This window comes from Vulpes lagopus, chromosome 12 (assembly GCF_018345385.1).
Source record: "Vulpes lagopus strain Blue_001 chromosome 12, ASM1834538v1, whole genome shotgun sequence".
Taxonomy (NCBI): domain Eukaryota; kingdom Metazoa; phylum Chordata; class Mammalia; order Carnivora; family Canidae; genus Vulpes; species Vulpes lagopus.
Genome location: NC_054835.1, coordinates 12779461 through 12795493, shown reverse-complemented (window position 1 = coordinate 12795493; position 16033 = coordinate 12779461). Strand labels below are relative to the sequence as shown.

The 16033-nt window shown below is 55.0% G+C and overlaps 1 protein-coding gene across 1 annotated transcript in view; it reads right to left on the bottom strand.

Moving 5' to 3' along the window:
• Positions 1–7528: 7528 nt before the first annotated feature.
• Positions 7529–16033, bottom strand: part of LOC121473188 (endoplasmic reticulum mannosyl-oligosaccharide 1,2-alpha-mannosidase-like) — an 8712-nt gene continuing 207 nt past the window's right edge. The window contains exons 2-10 of the mRNA XM_041725234.1: positions 15767–15876; positions 14301–14486; positions 13470–13618; positions 12894–13082; positions 11038–11228; positions 10132–10252; positions 9393–9590; positions 9178–9309; positions 7529–8466 (exon numbers count right to left, since the gene is read on the bottom strand). Coding sequence (XP_041581168.1) covers positions 8254–8466; positions 9178–9309; positions 9393–9590; positions 10132–10252; positions 11038–11228; positions 12894–13082; positions 13470–13618; positions 14301–14486; positions 15767–15876 — 1489 coding nt within the window. The 3' untranslated portion in view covers positions 7529–8253. The remainder of the gene's footprint in view (positions 8467–9177; positions 9310–9392; positions 9591–10131; positions 10253–11037; positions 11229–12893; positions 13083–13469; positions 13619–14300; positions 14487–15766; positions 15877–16033) is intronic.

The following is a 16033-nucleotide window of genomic DNA, read 5'->3' as shown; positions in this document are numbered from 1 at the left end:
CCCACATCCCCCTGTCCCTCTGTCCCTGTGCCCCTGTGTCCTCGTCCCTGTGTCTCTGTCCCTGTGTCCCTGTGTCCCTCATGTCCCCGTGTCCCCATCCCTGTGTGCCCACCGTGTCCCCGTGTCTCTAGTCCTATCTGCCCACCCTTGTGCCCCCGTCCCCGTCTCTGTGTCCCCGTCCCCTGTCCTAGTCCCTGTGTCCCCGTCCCCTGTCCCAGTCCCTGTGTCCCCATCCCCTGTCCCAGTCCCTGTGTCCCTGTGTCCCCCTGTCAGGTCCCTATGTGCTTACCTTCTTGTTCCCGTCCCTGTGTCCCCGTGTCGCCATCCTGTCTCTGTGTCCCCAAGCTCCCATGTCCCCGTCTCCCTGTGTCCCTGTTCCTGTGTCCTCGTACCCGCACCCAGGGCTGCCTGTCCTGTGTTGAGTAGAGCGCTGCTGCCCTTGCAGGGTCTTCAGGGCCTGTGCAGGGTAGAGGCCAGGACAAGCCCTGAGGGCTCACAGCTCCTCCCCCGCCCCGGGGGGACAGCCTCTCTTCCAGCTGCTCCTACTGTCCTCTCAGCTCAGGAGCCCTGACCCTGATGGCCCGAGCGCAGACGCACCATGTCCTCCTCTCCGAACCCTCCAGGCAGCTCCTCCGTGCAGGGGGCGGCCCGGGAAAGCCCAGAGAGGCGAATTTTGACTCCCTCTGCCTGTCATGCCCACCGGGCAGCCCAGAGCATGCGGGTACGTCTGGGCGTCCAGAAGCCACCCTCCAAGCTGCACAGGGGGCCAATGATGTTGGGGCCACAGCTGGGTCCTGATCCCCCTCCACGGCCCACAGATTTGGGGAGCCAGCCCCTCCCAGCCACCTGCTCTGCCCCCTTAGCCCTCAGAGCTGCAAGGAACGGGCGGGGCTGGGAGGGAGACCCACGTGGGTGCGTGTGCTGTTTGGAAGTCGGCCCCATCAGCAAGTACGTGTGTCACACACACTATGACGTGCCCTTCACCATTATCCAAGGTGCCTTTACTTGTCGCTAAGCGTTAGTTTTTTGTTGTTGCGTTTTAGAAATTAAAGAAAAATGTATCTAAATCCTTTATCAGATACGTAAGTTACATTTTCTCCCTTTCTGTGGGTGTTTTCCATTGTTGATCTTGCCTTTGATGCACAGAAGTTTTTTTACTAAGTCCAAACTAGTTTGGTGCTTGTATTGCTAAGAACCCACTGTCAGACCCAATGCTTGAAGATTTGACCCTGGGTTATTTCTCGGAGTTCTGTTTTTAGCTCTTTGAGTCATTGATCAATTTCTAGTTAATATTTTGTATGTGGTGTGAGTAGAGGTCCAACTTCATTCTGTGCATTTCAAAATCCACCTTTCCCATCATTTGCTGAAGACAAAGTTCTTTTTCTCCTTTGCAAAAACTCAGTTGCCACATATGTAGATTTCTGGACTCTCCCTTCACTTAAGCCAGTGTCACACAGTTCTGAATACTGCACCTTTGTAGTAAGTTTTTATATTGGGCAGTATGTATCCTCCAACTTTGTTCTTTTTCAAGAATATTTTGGCTATTTGGGGCTTCTTGCAATTCCATATGAATCTGAGGATTGACTTTTCCATCTCAGCAAAAAAGGGTGTTGGAATTTTAAGAGGGGTTGCACTGAATTTGTAGATCATTTTGTCTAGTATTGACATCTTAAAATTAAGTATTCCTATCCATGAACAAAAGGTATCTTTCCATTTATTTAGGTCTCCTTTACTTTCTTTTAGCAGTGTTTTCTAGTTTTCACGGTTCAGGTACAGCACTTCCTTGGTTAAATTTATCCCTATTTATTATTTTAGGTGTTCCTTTTAGGGTTTTGTTTTTTTAGGTAAACTCTACACCCAACATGGGGCTCAAACTTATGACCCAGAGATCAAGAGTCGCATGCTCTGACTAAACCAGCCAGGTGCCCCAGTTCCATGCTATTTTAAATAATATAAATTTATTTTTATTATTTAAAATAATTATTCTATTTTTAATTTTTTTAATTTTTTTTTTATTTATGATAGTCACAGAGAGAGAGAGAGAGAGGCAGAGACACAGGCGGAGGGAGAAGCAGGCTCCATGCACCGGGAGCCTGATGTGGGACTCGATCCCGGGTCTCCAGGATCGCGCCCCGGGCCAAAGGCAGGCGCCAAACCGCTGCGCCACCCAGGGATCCCCCTAATATTTTTACCTTTGTAGTAAGTTTTTATATTGGGCAGTATGTGTCCTCCAACTTTGTTCTTTTTCAAGAATATTTTGGCTATTTGGGGCTTCTTGCAATTCCATATGAATCTGAGGATTGACTTTTCCATCTCAGCAAAAAAGGGTGTTGGAATTTTAAGAGGGGTTGCACTGAATTTGTAGATCATTTTGTCTAGTATTGACATCTTAAAATTAAGTATTCCTATCCATGAACAAAAGGTATCTTTCCATTTATTTAGGTCTCCTTTACTTTCTTTTAGCAGTGTTTTTCTAGTTTTTCACGGTTCAGTACAGCACTTCCTTGGTTAAATTTATCCCTATTTATTATTTTAGTGTTCCTTTTAGGGTTTTGTTTTTTTAGGTAAACTCTACACCCAACATGGGGCTCAAACTTATGACCCAGAGATCAAGAGTCGCATGCTCTGACTAAACCAGCCAGGTGCCCCAGTTCCATGCTATTTTAAATAATATAAATTTATTTTTATTACGGGATCCCTGGGTGGCGCAGCGGTTTGGCGCCTGCCTTTGGCCCGGGGCGCGATCCTGGAGACCCGGGATCGAGTCCCACATCAGGCTCCCGGTGCATGGAGCCTGCTTCTCCCTCCGCCTGTGTCTCTGCCTCTCTCTCTCTCTGTGACTATCATAAAATAAAAAAAAAAAAATTAAAACTGTTCACTGCAGGTGTAGAGGTACATAACATTTTGTTTTTTTAATATATATATTTTTAAGACTTTATTTATTCATAGAGATGCAGAGAGAGAGAGAGAGAGGCAGAAGCACAGGTAGAGGGAGAAGCAGGCTCCATGCAGAGAGCCTGACGTGGGACTCCATCCCACGACTCCAGGATCATGCCCTGGGCTGCAGGCGGCACTAAACCACTGCGCCACCGGGGCTGCCCGGTACATAACATTTTGATTGCTGACCTAGTGCCTTGCAATTTTCCTGAATTTATTAGCTCTAGTAGTGTTCTTATGAATCCTGGATTTTTCTATACACAGGATCGTATCACAAGCAAATAGTTATACTCCTTCCTTTCCAATTCAAATGCCCTTTCTTTCTAGCAATGGTGAGAGCAGGTATCCTTTCAGCTTTGTCTTTCACTATCCAGTATGAGATCGGCTGTGGGTTCTTCATAAATGTCCTTCATCGTGGTGAGGAAATCTTCTATCCACAGTTTCCTGAGTGTTTCTACTGTTGGCTTTTATCAATTGCAGTGATCATGTAGGTTTCCCATTTCACTCTACTAATACAGTCTACTTCATTGATTGTTCCTTTTTCCTCCAGCCGTCATTCCATAAGCACGATGCCCCGGAGGTCCACACAAGTCGTTGTACCAACAGATCATCCCCTTGTATTCTGTTGTATAGATTGTTAATTTCCTTATAATGAACCACTCTTGTTTGCATTCTCAGGTACATTCCACTGATCCTGGTGTAAAATATTTTAAATATACTGTTGGATTTGGTTTATCAGTTTATTTGCTAAGACTTTTGCATCAGTATTCATAAGGAATACGGGCTTATAATCTTTTTATTGAAATGCATCTGGTTTTCATGTCAAGGTAATATTGGCCTCACAGAATAAGTTACTGTTTCCCCTTCTCAATTTTCTGGGAGTTTGAGACAGATTGGTGTTAACTCTTTAAAATGATATTTTACAAGATTTTATTTATTCATGAGTGACAGAGAGAGAGAGGCAGAGACAAAGGCAGACTCCATGCAGGGAGCCCGATGTGGGCCAAAGGCAGGCGCTAAATCACTAAGCCACCCAGGGATCCCCTAAAATGATTTTTTTAAAAATGATTTTTAAAGTAATGTCTACCCCAGACGTGAGTCCCAAACTCACAGCTCCAAGATCAAGAGTTGCACGCTCCGCCAACTGAACCAACCAAGGGTTCAAACTCTTAAATGTTTGGTAAAATTCACCAGTGAAGCCACCTGGTCCCTGCCTTTTGTTTGTTGGGAGGCTTCATTTCGTGATTTTTTTAAAAACCTATTTGTTCAATCTGTTTGTTCTAAGTCTGCTGAAATTTCCCGTATGATCTAAAGCTAACTCAGGTAATTCTTGGATTTTAGGGAATTTGTCCATCTTAAAAAGATCATCAAATTTGCTGGTGTACAATTTTTTACAATATTCTCTTATAATCCTTTTTGTTAATCTTTAAGGTTACTAGTAATGCCCCTGCCCCACTTATAGTTCTGATATTAGTTGTTTGCCTTCTGCTTTGCATTGTCATTTTTTATCAATTTTGTTGATATTTTCAAAGAACCAACTTTTGTGGTTTTGCGGACCGTCTCTCCTGTTTTCCTCTATTTTACCACCATTCTGCTCTATTATTTCCTTCATTCTATAAGCTTGGAGACTAGTTTGTTCTTCTTTCCCTATTTCCTCAAGTGCATAGTTTGGTATTAATCTGAATTCTTCTTCTTCTTCTTTTTTTTTTTTTTTTTTTAGTAAACTCTACTCTCAATGTGGGAATTGAACGGATGACCCTGAGATCAGGAGTCACACATTTCACACATTTCATGGACTGAGCTAGCCTGACACCTGGTTTCTTCCTTTTCTTTTAAAAACATTTTTTTTAAAGGTTTTATTTATTCATTCATGAGAGAGGCAGAAGCAGGCTCCATGCAGGGAGCCTGATGTGGGACTTGATCCCAGACCCTGGGATCACGACCTGAGGCAAAGGGAGACGCTCAACCACTGAGCCACCTGGGCTCAATCTTTTAAAATGTATTAATACCTGTTTTGTGTCCTAACATTGATATATCCTCAAGAACGTTCCACGTGCCCCTAGCATGGACATCCTACTGTTGTTTGGACTGCTTCCATATGTTGGGTCTCACCAGTTTATTGTGCTGTCCATGTCCTCAACTTCCTTACTCATATTCTGCTAGATGTTCTATCCATCACGAACGTGATTCAGTGAAGTCTCCGCCTGTGACTAGAAACCTGCCTGTTCTTCAATGCTGCCAGTGTGCTTCATGTGTTGTGGAATCTGCTGTTTGGTGCATATCTAACTTTAGAAATTCTTTTATTAGAATCTTGTTTTATTTGTTCAGATACAACAAAAGCTGTATCTACCTTTCCCTCTCAGAACAGTGTTTGGATTCAAGTCCACTTTCTGTGGCAGTGGCAGAGCCAGGGCAGTCCTCTTTGGTCACAATTCAGGTGGAATAGACTTCACCACCCTCCCACCTCCGATCAGCCTGTATCTCTGGGGCCATACCCAATCTCTCCTAGGCAACATATAGTTGTATCATACTGTTATTTTATTTTTAAGGTTTTATTTATTCATGAGAGACACAAAGAGAGGCAGAGACACAGGCTGAGGGAGAAGCAGGCTCCATGCAGGGAACCTGGTGCTCCAGTATCAAACCCTGAGCCAAAGACAGATGTGCTTAACAACTCTGAGCCACCTAGGTGTCCCTTCATATCGTTATTTTAATTCAGTCTGCTAATCTCGGATTTTGGCTGGAGTTTCATCCATTTTCATTTAAGGTAACTCCCAATGAAACTTCTTTTTACAACCTCGCTCTTGTTTTCTACATGTTATGCCTTTTTTGTCCTTCATTTCTTCCATGAACTTTTTTAAGATTTTATTTATTCAGGAGACACAGAGAGAGAGGCAGAGGCAGAGGGAGAAGCAGACTCCATGCAAGGAGCCCGACACGGGACTCGATCCCAGGACCCCGGGGTCACACCCTAAGCCGAAAGCAGATGCCCAACTGGGTGTCCCACTGTTTTTTCCTTAAAAATAATTTTTTTTAGTGAACCATTTCAATTCCCTTCTCATTTCCCTTTGTATCTCTTAGGTATGTTCATTGTGGTTACCATGGAGATTAATTACATCTAAGACCCTCAATTTGTAATGTACTTCCAGTGGACATGAACTTCACTCACTAACATGTATAACCCATCATTTAAACAACTCCAACCTACTCCTTTATGTTACTGTCATCACAAATTACACTTTGTACATTGTGGGCTCCCAGACATAATTTGTAATGAGCTTTTATGTGTATCTGTTAAGTCCTGTAGGATCAAAATTGGGAGTTACAACAAAAAACAGGATACTGGTGTTTGTATTTCCCCAGTTCTGTCTTTAGCAGAAACCTTCATTTCTCCCTAGAGCGTTGAGGTACTACCTAGTGTCCTTTTGTTTCCACCTGAAGGATCCCCAGGAGCACTTCAAGCACACCAGGCTGACTGGCAACCAGCTCCTTGGCTTTTATCTGGGAAGATCTTAAATTCTCCATTTTTTGAGTCAATTTTGCTATATACAGAATTCATAGTCTTCTGGCCTGTTTGTTTGTAAAGATTTGAGAGAGTGCAAGCAAGCGAGCACCCACCATGGGGGGAAGGGCAAAGGGTGAGAATCTTAAGCAGATTCCCCACTGAGCAGGGAGCCCAATGGTGGACTCAGTCCCACGACCCACTAAGATCATGACCTGAGCCAAATTACATGTTGAACATTTCACTGAGACAGCCAGGCACCCCCTATTTTGGGGGGAGAAATTGGCTGTTGACCTTACTGAAGACATTTATGCATCACACGTTGCTTCTGATTACATCAGGATTCTTTCAACACTATCTGCTCTGGGTCTCTGAATTGATTCTACAAGGAAGTCACTAAGTGTCTTGAATTCGTAGATTTATATCTTATGACGTCAAATTTGGTAAATTTGCATCACTTTTTCAAATATTGTCACGCCCCTTTCTGTCTTCTGAGACTCCTATGGTAATGCACACGCAGGGCAAACTTAGGATGGGGCCCTGGGGGTCCTGTGGGCTCTGTTCACGGTTCTTCATGCTCTTCTTCCACTGCTCAAATCAGGGGCTGTCAGTCCCACTTCCGGGCCCTCTCAGAACTCCTTTTGCTATTGGCCGCCACTGATAAATATCCCAACTGCACACTTCAGCAAAAGACTTATTCCTCTTGATGATTTCCCTTACCAATATCCTCAGAGCACACAAACATTTCCTGATTTATCACCACATGCATGTTTTGAGTTTTTAGAACACATTGAAGAACCTTCTTAGTCTTTTTCTAAGAATTCTCATATCTGGACCTCTTTAGGGATAGTTTCTAGCAACTAACTTCATTCCATTCAATGAGCCATACTTTTTTTCCTCATGATTTGGTTATTGCTATTGTTGAAGACTGATCATAATGGTTCTGCCTCCTTTATGTTTCAGAGGTTGGAGCCACCTCACTGCCATGCTACAGACACCCACTCCACTTCCTTGACTGTACTCATCTTTGCCATGATATTGAAGTCCCAAATTGCATTAACTTTTATATCTTATAAACTGTAGCAAAAGTTAATGAAAAGCAAAACTGGGTTTAATACTCCTCACTACCCACTATTTGCTGTTTGTTTCCAGGGAAGGCAGGCGTGAACCTTCTGCTCCCAAAGAGTGAGCATGCCAACTTGTACAATGAAAGGTAAGTTACACACAGTGTTAACTTCTGTATGGAAGATGGCAGTATGATCTGGAACACAAAGCTGACATCAACAGACTGAAATCTAGATATCCAAAACAATGGCTTTTTCTCAATCTACACAAAAATGATTCAAAGAAGAGATCCACTTACCAACAAGGGAAACATTAATTTTATGCTGCCTGGAAAGTCCATTCCTTGGCGTGGTCCAGGAGCAGGATGAACTGGTCCCCCACCTCTCCTGGCGCCCCCTGCAGGGCCAGGAGAGGATCCCTGAGTCCATGTGTAAATACCACAGTCCGCCAGGTGCACTGAGACCCTCGGACCAGCATACGTGCCAGCTCTGATACCCCAGGCTGACCCCATGTTGGTACGTCCCTTTAGCTACTGTCTCTGAACATGATGTGGGGTGAGCAAGAGCAGCCCTGGAGATACAGGGATGGAAATGAGGCCAGGCACCGGCAGACGAGAAGATATTTGGGTATTTGGAATGTAAACATGATTCAAGATTCACAGGAAGAAGGAAAAACTCTCCTCTAGAGAACAAGACAACCCTGAATCACAGGAAGAATGTGTCACAACTGAGGCAGGGCCCACAGGGGCATCACACCTCCCTAGGCGGGGCCCAGATGGGCAAGGGGTGAGCCTCCGTGTTGAACACATAGGTGTCCAGGCTGAGCAGGTCTGGGTCATCAGAGAAGAGCAGATACAGGTACTTAAGCGTCTCCCCCAGAAAAAAGCTCTCCATCTTGTCCCTGGGCTGGGGATTGAGGGGATCCTGGACGTTGCTGATGGAGGAGTAGCCACCCGAGGGGACCTGCGCAAGAGGCAAGACCATGGCGTCACGGCTGCAGGCACAGGCAGCTCCCCGTGCCAGCCTCGGCCCGGGGGTGAGGCCCCGGCAACCAGAGGAACCCCACCCCAAGTCTCAAGTCTCCCTGCCTCACCGCAGCGTGCCTGCCCTACGCGGGCCAGGGCAGGGTCGGGGTGGGGGACCCCAAGGTCCACCAGGGAACTGGCCCCCTCAGCGGAGCCAGTTGGCCACGGGGCCTCCAGACACGCCCTCGGAGATGCCAGCTCCTCTCGAGTGACCCGATGGCAAGCGCCGCCTCCCAAGGCCCCAAGGGCACTCGAGGAGTCCAGAACTCACCGCCTCCCACACCACAGGGCAAAGGACAAGCTTTGGCTCTGCAGGGCGGGTGGTGGGCCCTGGACAGGGCATGACCGTGTCTGAGCCATGGCCCCGACGGCAGGACGAGAGGCACCACGGTCCCAGTGCCATCTAGGGAGCAGGGCCCCCGAGGTCATCCTGGGGTGGAGGAGGGCCGCCCAGGCCACATGGAATATCCGGGGAGGATGCGCCCCGTGTATACCAGGCCGCCGCAGGCGCCCTCCCCACACAAGCAAGCCCCTCGGGATGCCCCAGCCCCCGAGACCCTGGGTCCCATGTGCCCTGAACTCCCGAGGTCACGGTGCCTGCCCTCCCAGTCCCAGCCGCTCTGGGCCAGATGGCCGGCAGGCAGCTCACCCGCGTGTACGTGTTGAAGCTCTGCAGAATTTCCCAGCCCCAGTCCTGGTACTTGCGGTCCCCCGTGAGGCGGTACAAGTAGAACAGGCTCTCCACCGTCTCGGGCCGCAGCAGGTTGTGCCTGTCGGCCGGCTGTGGGGGCGGGGGGGCGGAGGGAAATGCGGGCTGAGCTCAGGCCAGGCCCCCAGGCGCCCCCACACCCCGGCCCTGCTCACCTTGACTTGCACGTCTTTGTGGTCGTTCTGGGGGTACAGGTTGAAGTGCACGATTTCGGGGCTCAGCCCCGTCTCCATCTGACGGTTCATCTGGTAGCAGGTGTCCATGAGTGCCCGGGCCAGCTCCATGTGGTCGGCGGGCAGGCCGTGGTGGGCGCCCAGAGCCAGTGTCCCTGGCAGGAAGCATACCAGGTGGTCCTGAAATCAGAGCAGGTCCTCACCACTGCGGAGTCTGTGGCCGCACAGGGCAGGGGGCGTGGTGCCAACAGCAGGGCTGGCGCTGCCTCGGTTCCACACGGGCAAGGGACTCCCCGCGGGCCCAGCATCTGGCGCTCCACATGAGCAGGGGAGCGGGGGGCGGGGGGGGCGGGGAAGAGGTAGCGGCTGGCTCCCCTGGACCGACCCCGACCCCAGACACCCCCGGGCGTCAGCGGGACCCATAGTAGGACACCAGCAGTGACCCCAGGGCAGAGGGGACACGGAGAGGCACGGGGAGGGCCCTGGGGGAGGGGCCTGGTGCCCACTGTGGACCTCAGTGCCCCTGTGACTGCGCCCTACTGTTGTCACGGGAACGGGTCCGGGCCACGCAGCCCTGCCTGGACCCGACACGAGCAGACCCAAACCGGAAGAACTCACGCTCCGGCTGGGCTGCCATCGCTCTCTGCAATGTCCTGACTCACAAAGCCATCCGATGGGAGTCCAAGGCCCCCCGCCCTCCCCGGGTCACGCACGTGCTCACCATCTTGGCGCTGAAGCGGCCGTGGGCCAGCTCCCCCACGAAGGTGAGCTTTCTGGGCTCAGACCTGCGCAGCAGGTGCCTTCTGATTCCCTCGATGGCTTCCAGGTAGTCTTCTAACAACCTGAACAGACAGGGGATCCTCTTAGCGCACGCCAGGCAGGCGCATGGCCCCCACTTCCCCGCCCCGGGATCGGGCACATGGCCGTGCGGGCCACGTGCATGCTAGCGGCCCAGACGCCTGGCCCCGTCTGGGGTGGCATCAGGCTAGCGCAGGCCGAGGCTCGTGGCCGTCGGCGGCGTGGGGCATAGGGCTCGGCCCTCCCCTCCCCTGGACGGGAGCGTTCCTCTTGACGCCCCCGCCAAGGGGCCCCCCAAGACCAGCCTCAGCAGGGCCCCAGGACCCACATGCCCACCACGGCTCTCTGTGCCGGGATGCCCTCGTCTCTGCCCGCAGGGCTCAGCCCGCAGCTGCCCCCCAGGGGTCAGGGGTCGCTGTCACCCCTAGGCTCGAGACCTCAGGAACAACCAGTTCTCTCCCCCGTGCCATACAATGCACGATGCAGTAGCGACCGCATTGCTCTCCGGGTAAGCGTGCGTTCTGAGCGTCAGAACAGTAAGCGCCAGGTGGCCCAGGGGCACCTGGCCACCTGCGGCTGGGGAGCATGTGCGCGGGGGGGGGGGGGGGGGGGGGGGGGGGTTCCACACCCCAAGGATGCCTGTTCGGCCAGGCCAGGCCAGGCCCCAGGCCCCCTCCTCCTCATCCTCGGCACAAAGGTCATGGTTGGAAGAAACACGTTCCCGAGGAGGGGGCCGAGGCTGGGCCGGCATGGCTGCGGCTGCCTGGCCAAGGACTGGGGATCAGGGGGCGTGGGGACTCCACCCCAAGGCAGCAAAAACCGGCCTCACTGCGTCTCCTGCTTTCCACCCTGGATCCACTGCTTCAGCAGGTACTCGTAGTAGCTGTCAGCCCTGGCTCCCAGAGTGAACACGCCCATGTGCGTGAAGAGGCCGCTGTGCGTGTTGATGAACATGGGCACCAGCCCGTCCTTCTTGCCCGACAGGGAGTGGACGTGCCGCGTCACCTCCTCCGCAGCCTCCTGGGGCAGACGAGGGGGGAGCGGGGGGAGCGAGAGGGTGGGTGGCCCGTGGCACAGAGGGGCTCCGTGGGCTCGTCCCCCCCCCCCCGCCAGGACTGACCCGCTGGGCCCTGCGGAGCAGAGAGCAGGCCATGATCCCAGCCATGGCGCCCTCAGCCTGGCTGCCCTGGGCAGGGGGGTTTCTGAGACCCACACGGGTGGGCCCCACAGCGCTGGGCCCGTCTGTTCACGCACGACTGCCTCGATGCCTGGGCAGGGGCCACAGGCCCGGTGATAGGGCTGAGCTCAGCCGCAGGGGGCTGTGCCTCGAGACCACAGCCCCGTCCCCACCACCTCTGGCCCAGGCATGGCCGTCTTCTCCCACTCGCTGGAGGGAAGGCAGGCATGTCTGCTTCTGCGCCCGGGCTTGCCATGTGTCCACCCGGTGACTCCTGAGCGGCCACAAGACCCAACGGCCTCAGCTCCTCTCAGCTCGCCCGTCATCCCAGGTGGCTCCCCGCAACCAGGCTCCACAGCTCTGTGCGCATTTTGTGACCACGCTCAGGACCGCGCACGAAGACCGGCAGCCTGGCCTCTACCCTACACGGACACCCACGCTAACTCATAGATCCTCCCGAGGCGGAGGGGCCCACACACCACCCGTCTCCCCAGGACACAAACACCTGGGGCGGCCCGCGTCGGAAATGCCGCAAGTCATGGGTACGGAAACCGCATCGAGCGCGAGGCACCCTGACGCACCCGCTACGATGGTCACGGGAGCACGGCCCTCACCCCCCATCTCCCCCCCCCCGTCGGAGATGACCCGGCGCCCCCCGCCGACGAGCGCCTGGACAGGACATCACGGGCTTCGTCCACACGATGGGGTGCTGCTGGGCCACGGACAGGGGCGACCTGCACACGTGCCACGACACAGACGTGTCCAGAAATGCTTCCACGCAGATGACAACGTCGCGCACGCTGAAAGGGCCAGACGTGGGAGGCCTGTGTTGCAGGACCTCGCCCACGCCGGATGAAAAACAGGGAGAGCCACCCACACGCACACGGCTCGCTCTGTGGTCCCCAATGTGGGCCAAGGCCCCGGAGGGCAGGAGGGTGCGTCATGGGCGATGGATCACCTCTCAGGGGGGACGTCGTTCGGGACTCAGAACATGGCAACCGCTGTGCCCGAGGAATGCGGTATGGCTGCACGTGGAGAGCCTCGCATTCTTAGCACGTGACCCACATCTCAGTGTCTCAAGAGAAAGAGGAGAACGAATGGCACAGTGTGCCGAGTGCAGAAGCTGCCCAGGAGGAGCGCGGAGGGACGAGGACTGTCTGACAAAGATGCTGACAGCCGGGCGGGGAGTCCAAAAACCACCACCAGGCCCAGAGGCCACACAGCACAGAGCCACCTAGCCCAGCCGACCCCAGGGGTGCTGGCACCCTCCTCCCAACAACCCCGCTGCCGCATGCCACTGCAGCACGTGGGAGGCCGGCAGGGGGGGGACCCTGAGGACCTGGGCCCGGGTGATGCCTTGACGCCCCAGCATCCGTCATCAGGGAGGAAGAGGGATCCGCAGAGAGCAAATAGGGACCGACAGAGGACACGGGAGGGTGGTGTCGCCGCGGCCCGGGGTCAGGGTGCACCCCAGCCCTCACCCCCTGCACCCCCCGGGCCCTGCCTACCTGAAACTTCTTACTTCCTGTGAGGCGTGAGAGCTCCCGGAACTCCAGCTGAATGCTCGTGACCTCGGCCACCGTGCTGTCCGAGGTCCAGCGGGGCGGGTGGGCGGCCCCAGTGCCGATGTTGACGTCGGAGTACGGAATCTTGGAAGGCGTCTGGAACGCAGGCATGAGCCGATTCCCAAAATCTTCCTGACACAACAACATGGTGAGGCGTCAAGGCTCCCTGCTGCCCGGCGGCCTTGCCTCCGTCCCATGACGCCACCCTGGCCCTGAGTCTGCCCAGTTATGGGGATGTGGGACCTGCCAGCTTCACCCGGCCTCGACGCACCATGGCCGCAAATCGGAGCTGGCCCCGCAGAACTCCGAGAGGAATTCCCTGCAGGTCGCGGTGATACAGGCAGCGCTAGGCCAGCTCGTGCGCACGTGCGCGAAGGAGGCCCCACCGGATCAGGGGTGGGAGATCTGGGAACGGACCCCCTCATGCCCCCCAATCCCTCGAGCCGAGAAACAACTGTTTGCTCACTCGCTGGGACTCCTCTCCCCGCAGCGCGAGCCGGCCCGGGCTGAGACACTCACAGCCTTCCTCAGGAAGAGCTCGTCCCCCGACAGGTGGTAGGCGCTCAGAAGCCCACCAAGTATCCGGATTGTGCTCTCAAACAGGTTGACGTCCACATCTTTCTGAAACCGTAGCTTCTTCGACACCCACTTCCTGGCCTCTTCAAACTCTGAGATGTGAAACAGCGAGAATAGGGGAGCCCATTGCCGGCCTCGTGCCCCAGGGCCTCTCCCTCGGGGCTCTGTGCTTCCATCTCTCTCTCTCTCCCACAGGTATGCGTGTCATGGCCTGCGGGCTGGGCAGGAGCCCTCACACCCCCCAGCACACAGATAAGACGAGCCGGCATGCACTCGGGCGCTCAGGCAGTCGTCATGAAAGATCGTGGCATCCGAGGCCGTGGGGTCACCTCACAGGAGGCGTTGGCCTCCTTGGATGACTTAACTGGACTTCCTGAGATCGGCTCAGAGATAACCTAGGCCGGTGATCCCACGACCACCCGATCCGTGTGGCTCGAGGAGGACGTGCGTGAGGCAGAGACCCCGGTGCTGACGGCCTCTCGGGTCACGGGTCACCTCCCGCCACAGAGCCCCTTCTGGCTGCCGCAGAAGCACTGGCTGGAACTTGCTGGGGGGGGGGGGGGGGCTGCCCTGTGGGTCCTCGGGAGCCTGACGTCAAACAGCAAAGCAGCTGCCTGTGCATGGCACGTCCACTCCTGTCACCCATGAGAAGGAGAGCACGCCAGAAGGAAACAGCAGCGTTTCCCCCATCCGGGCACCGTTCACCCTCCCTTCCGCCCGCCCAAGTATCACCCGAGGAGAATCGGGGCTGTGTGTTTGGGAAGGAGTGGATACCTTTTTTCAGACCCAAAATCCACATGGTGTCCAGGGCGTCAATCAGGGTCAGGCCCAGGCCAAACCACTCACTGAAGGACCTGGACACAGGTTTCAGCTCATCATGGCCCCAGGCGAATTTGCGGTATCCGGCCCACGCGTGGCGGAAGGCGTCGATCACAGCTCTCTGACGCTCGTTTGGGGAGGCTGGAGGGAGAGAGGTCACAGGACCAGCGCGGTCAGGGTTAGACCCCTCTGCAGCCCCACAAGGAACAGGGCCGGAGGGGGCACCGTCCAGGGCTACGGGGCAGCAGTGGACTGCGCCGAAGGTCGGACCCTCACAGCTGGACACAGCTGCCAAGGTGGCGAGGTCTCAACCACCTGGCCTGGGCCCGTCGCCTCCACCCTCTGGGACTGCAGGGAACACGCAGCGAGCGGAGACCCCCCAAAGAGGTGGCCCAGCACCTGCACAGGATCCCGTGGCTTCAGGGGTATCCCGTGAGCTGGCTGCGGGTGACCCGCACAGGGCGCCTCAGCTTCAAAGGGCCCCTTTCGCGCCCCGTCAGCCCCGGGCACGTGTGTTTGCAAACTGGAAGTCCCGTGGAGCAGACGCACCTGGGGCCCCCCTGGAGCCTTTCTGGGGGACCTGCGACTGCCCTCCACATGTAGGAGGACAGGACCGAGTCACACAGTCACCAGGCAGACGAGACTGTGCATGTCGATGGCGTCACTGCACGTGCTCTTCCCACGGGTCTGAGGCCCATCTGTGCGGACAGCCGCAACCTTGGCACCCGTCTGCAGAGCCTCACGATTGCTGTGTCTCCCCCACATGCCTGGGCCACGTGTCCACACCCCCCCTCCTACGGAGGCCATGGCAGCCGGGTCCAGAGGGTCACTGCCTGGGCCCCAGACTCAGCTGGCCTGGCTCAAGCACCCAAGGACCCACTGCATGAGGCCGTGGTCTGGGCCGTCACTGGCCTAACCTCAGTTCTCCAGTCCGCGGGGCAGGGACACCACCAACAGATGACCTCAGAGAATGCCGTGAGGACCGAAGCAGGCAGGCCACCTGGGGCTCACACAGAGTGCCAGCGCCCAGAAGTCCCTCGACTACTGGTGTGACCACGCAGGACCCCGCAGAGCTGCTGGGACCCAATGGGCCTAGGTGGAGACGCTGAGGGGCGACCGCATCTCCACATTCCCCAGGCCCCGCCGTGGCACGGACGCAGGCTGGAAACGAGCCTCCTGCCCACCCGGCGGCCTGTGGTTCCAGCGACAGTCGGGGCCCAGTCAACGGGCTACTGAGGGGCCCCGTGTCCTCTCCAAGGCCCTAACGAGAGCTGTGGCCTGCCTGAGGGTCTGAGGGTGACCAGCACTCGGAGGGACGGCAGGCACTCCAGCACACGTACCGCATGCTCATCCGGGTGTCCACGTACCCTCTCCGTCACAGTGTCCAGGTGAGACCCAACGGGGTGCAGGTGGGGACTTACCTGCTGGGTTCTGAATCCTGGGGGCCTGTGAGGAAGGCCTGGCGGGGGCCTCTGCCTTCCTCGAAGGAAGTTCGGTGCCGGGCTGTGGCTCAATCACCGCTCCCCTCCAGCTTCAGGGACAGAAGGAAGAGCTACCAGCCAGCTGGAGGGCGAAGACTGCCAACGCCCCAAGGTCCCACTGCCCAGCCCTGGCCAGTGCCTTGCCGCCCTCCGCTCCAGGCAGGGCTCCCCCTTCCCACCCTGAGCCCCCCACCCCCGCCTTCTATC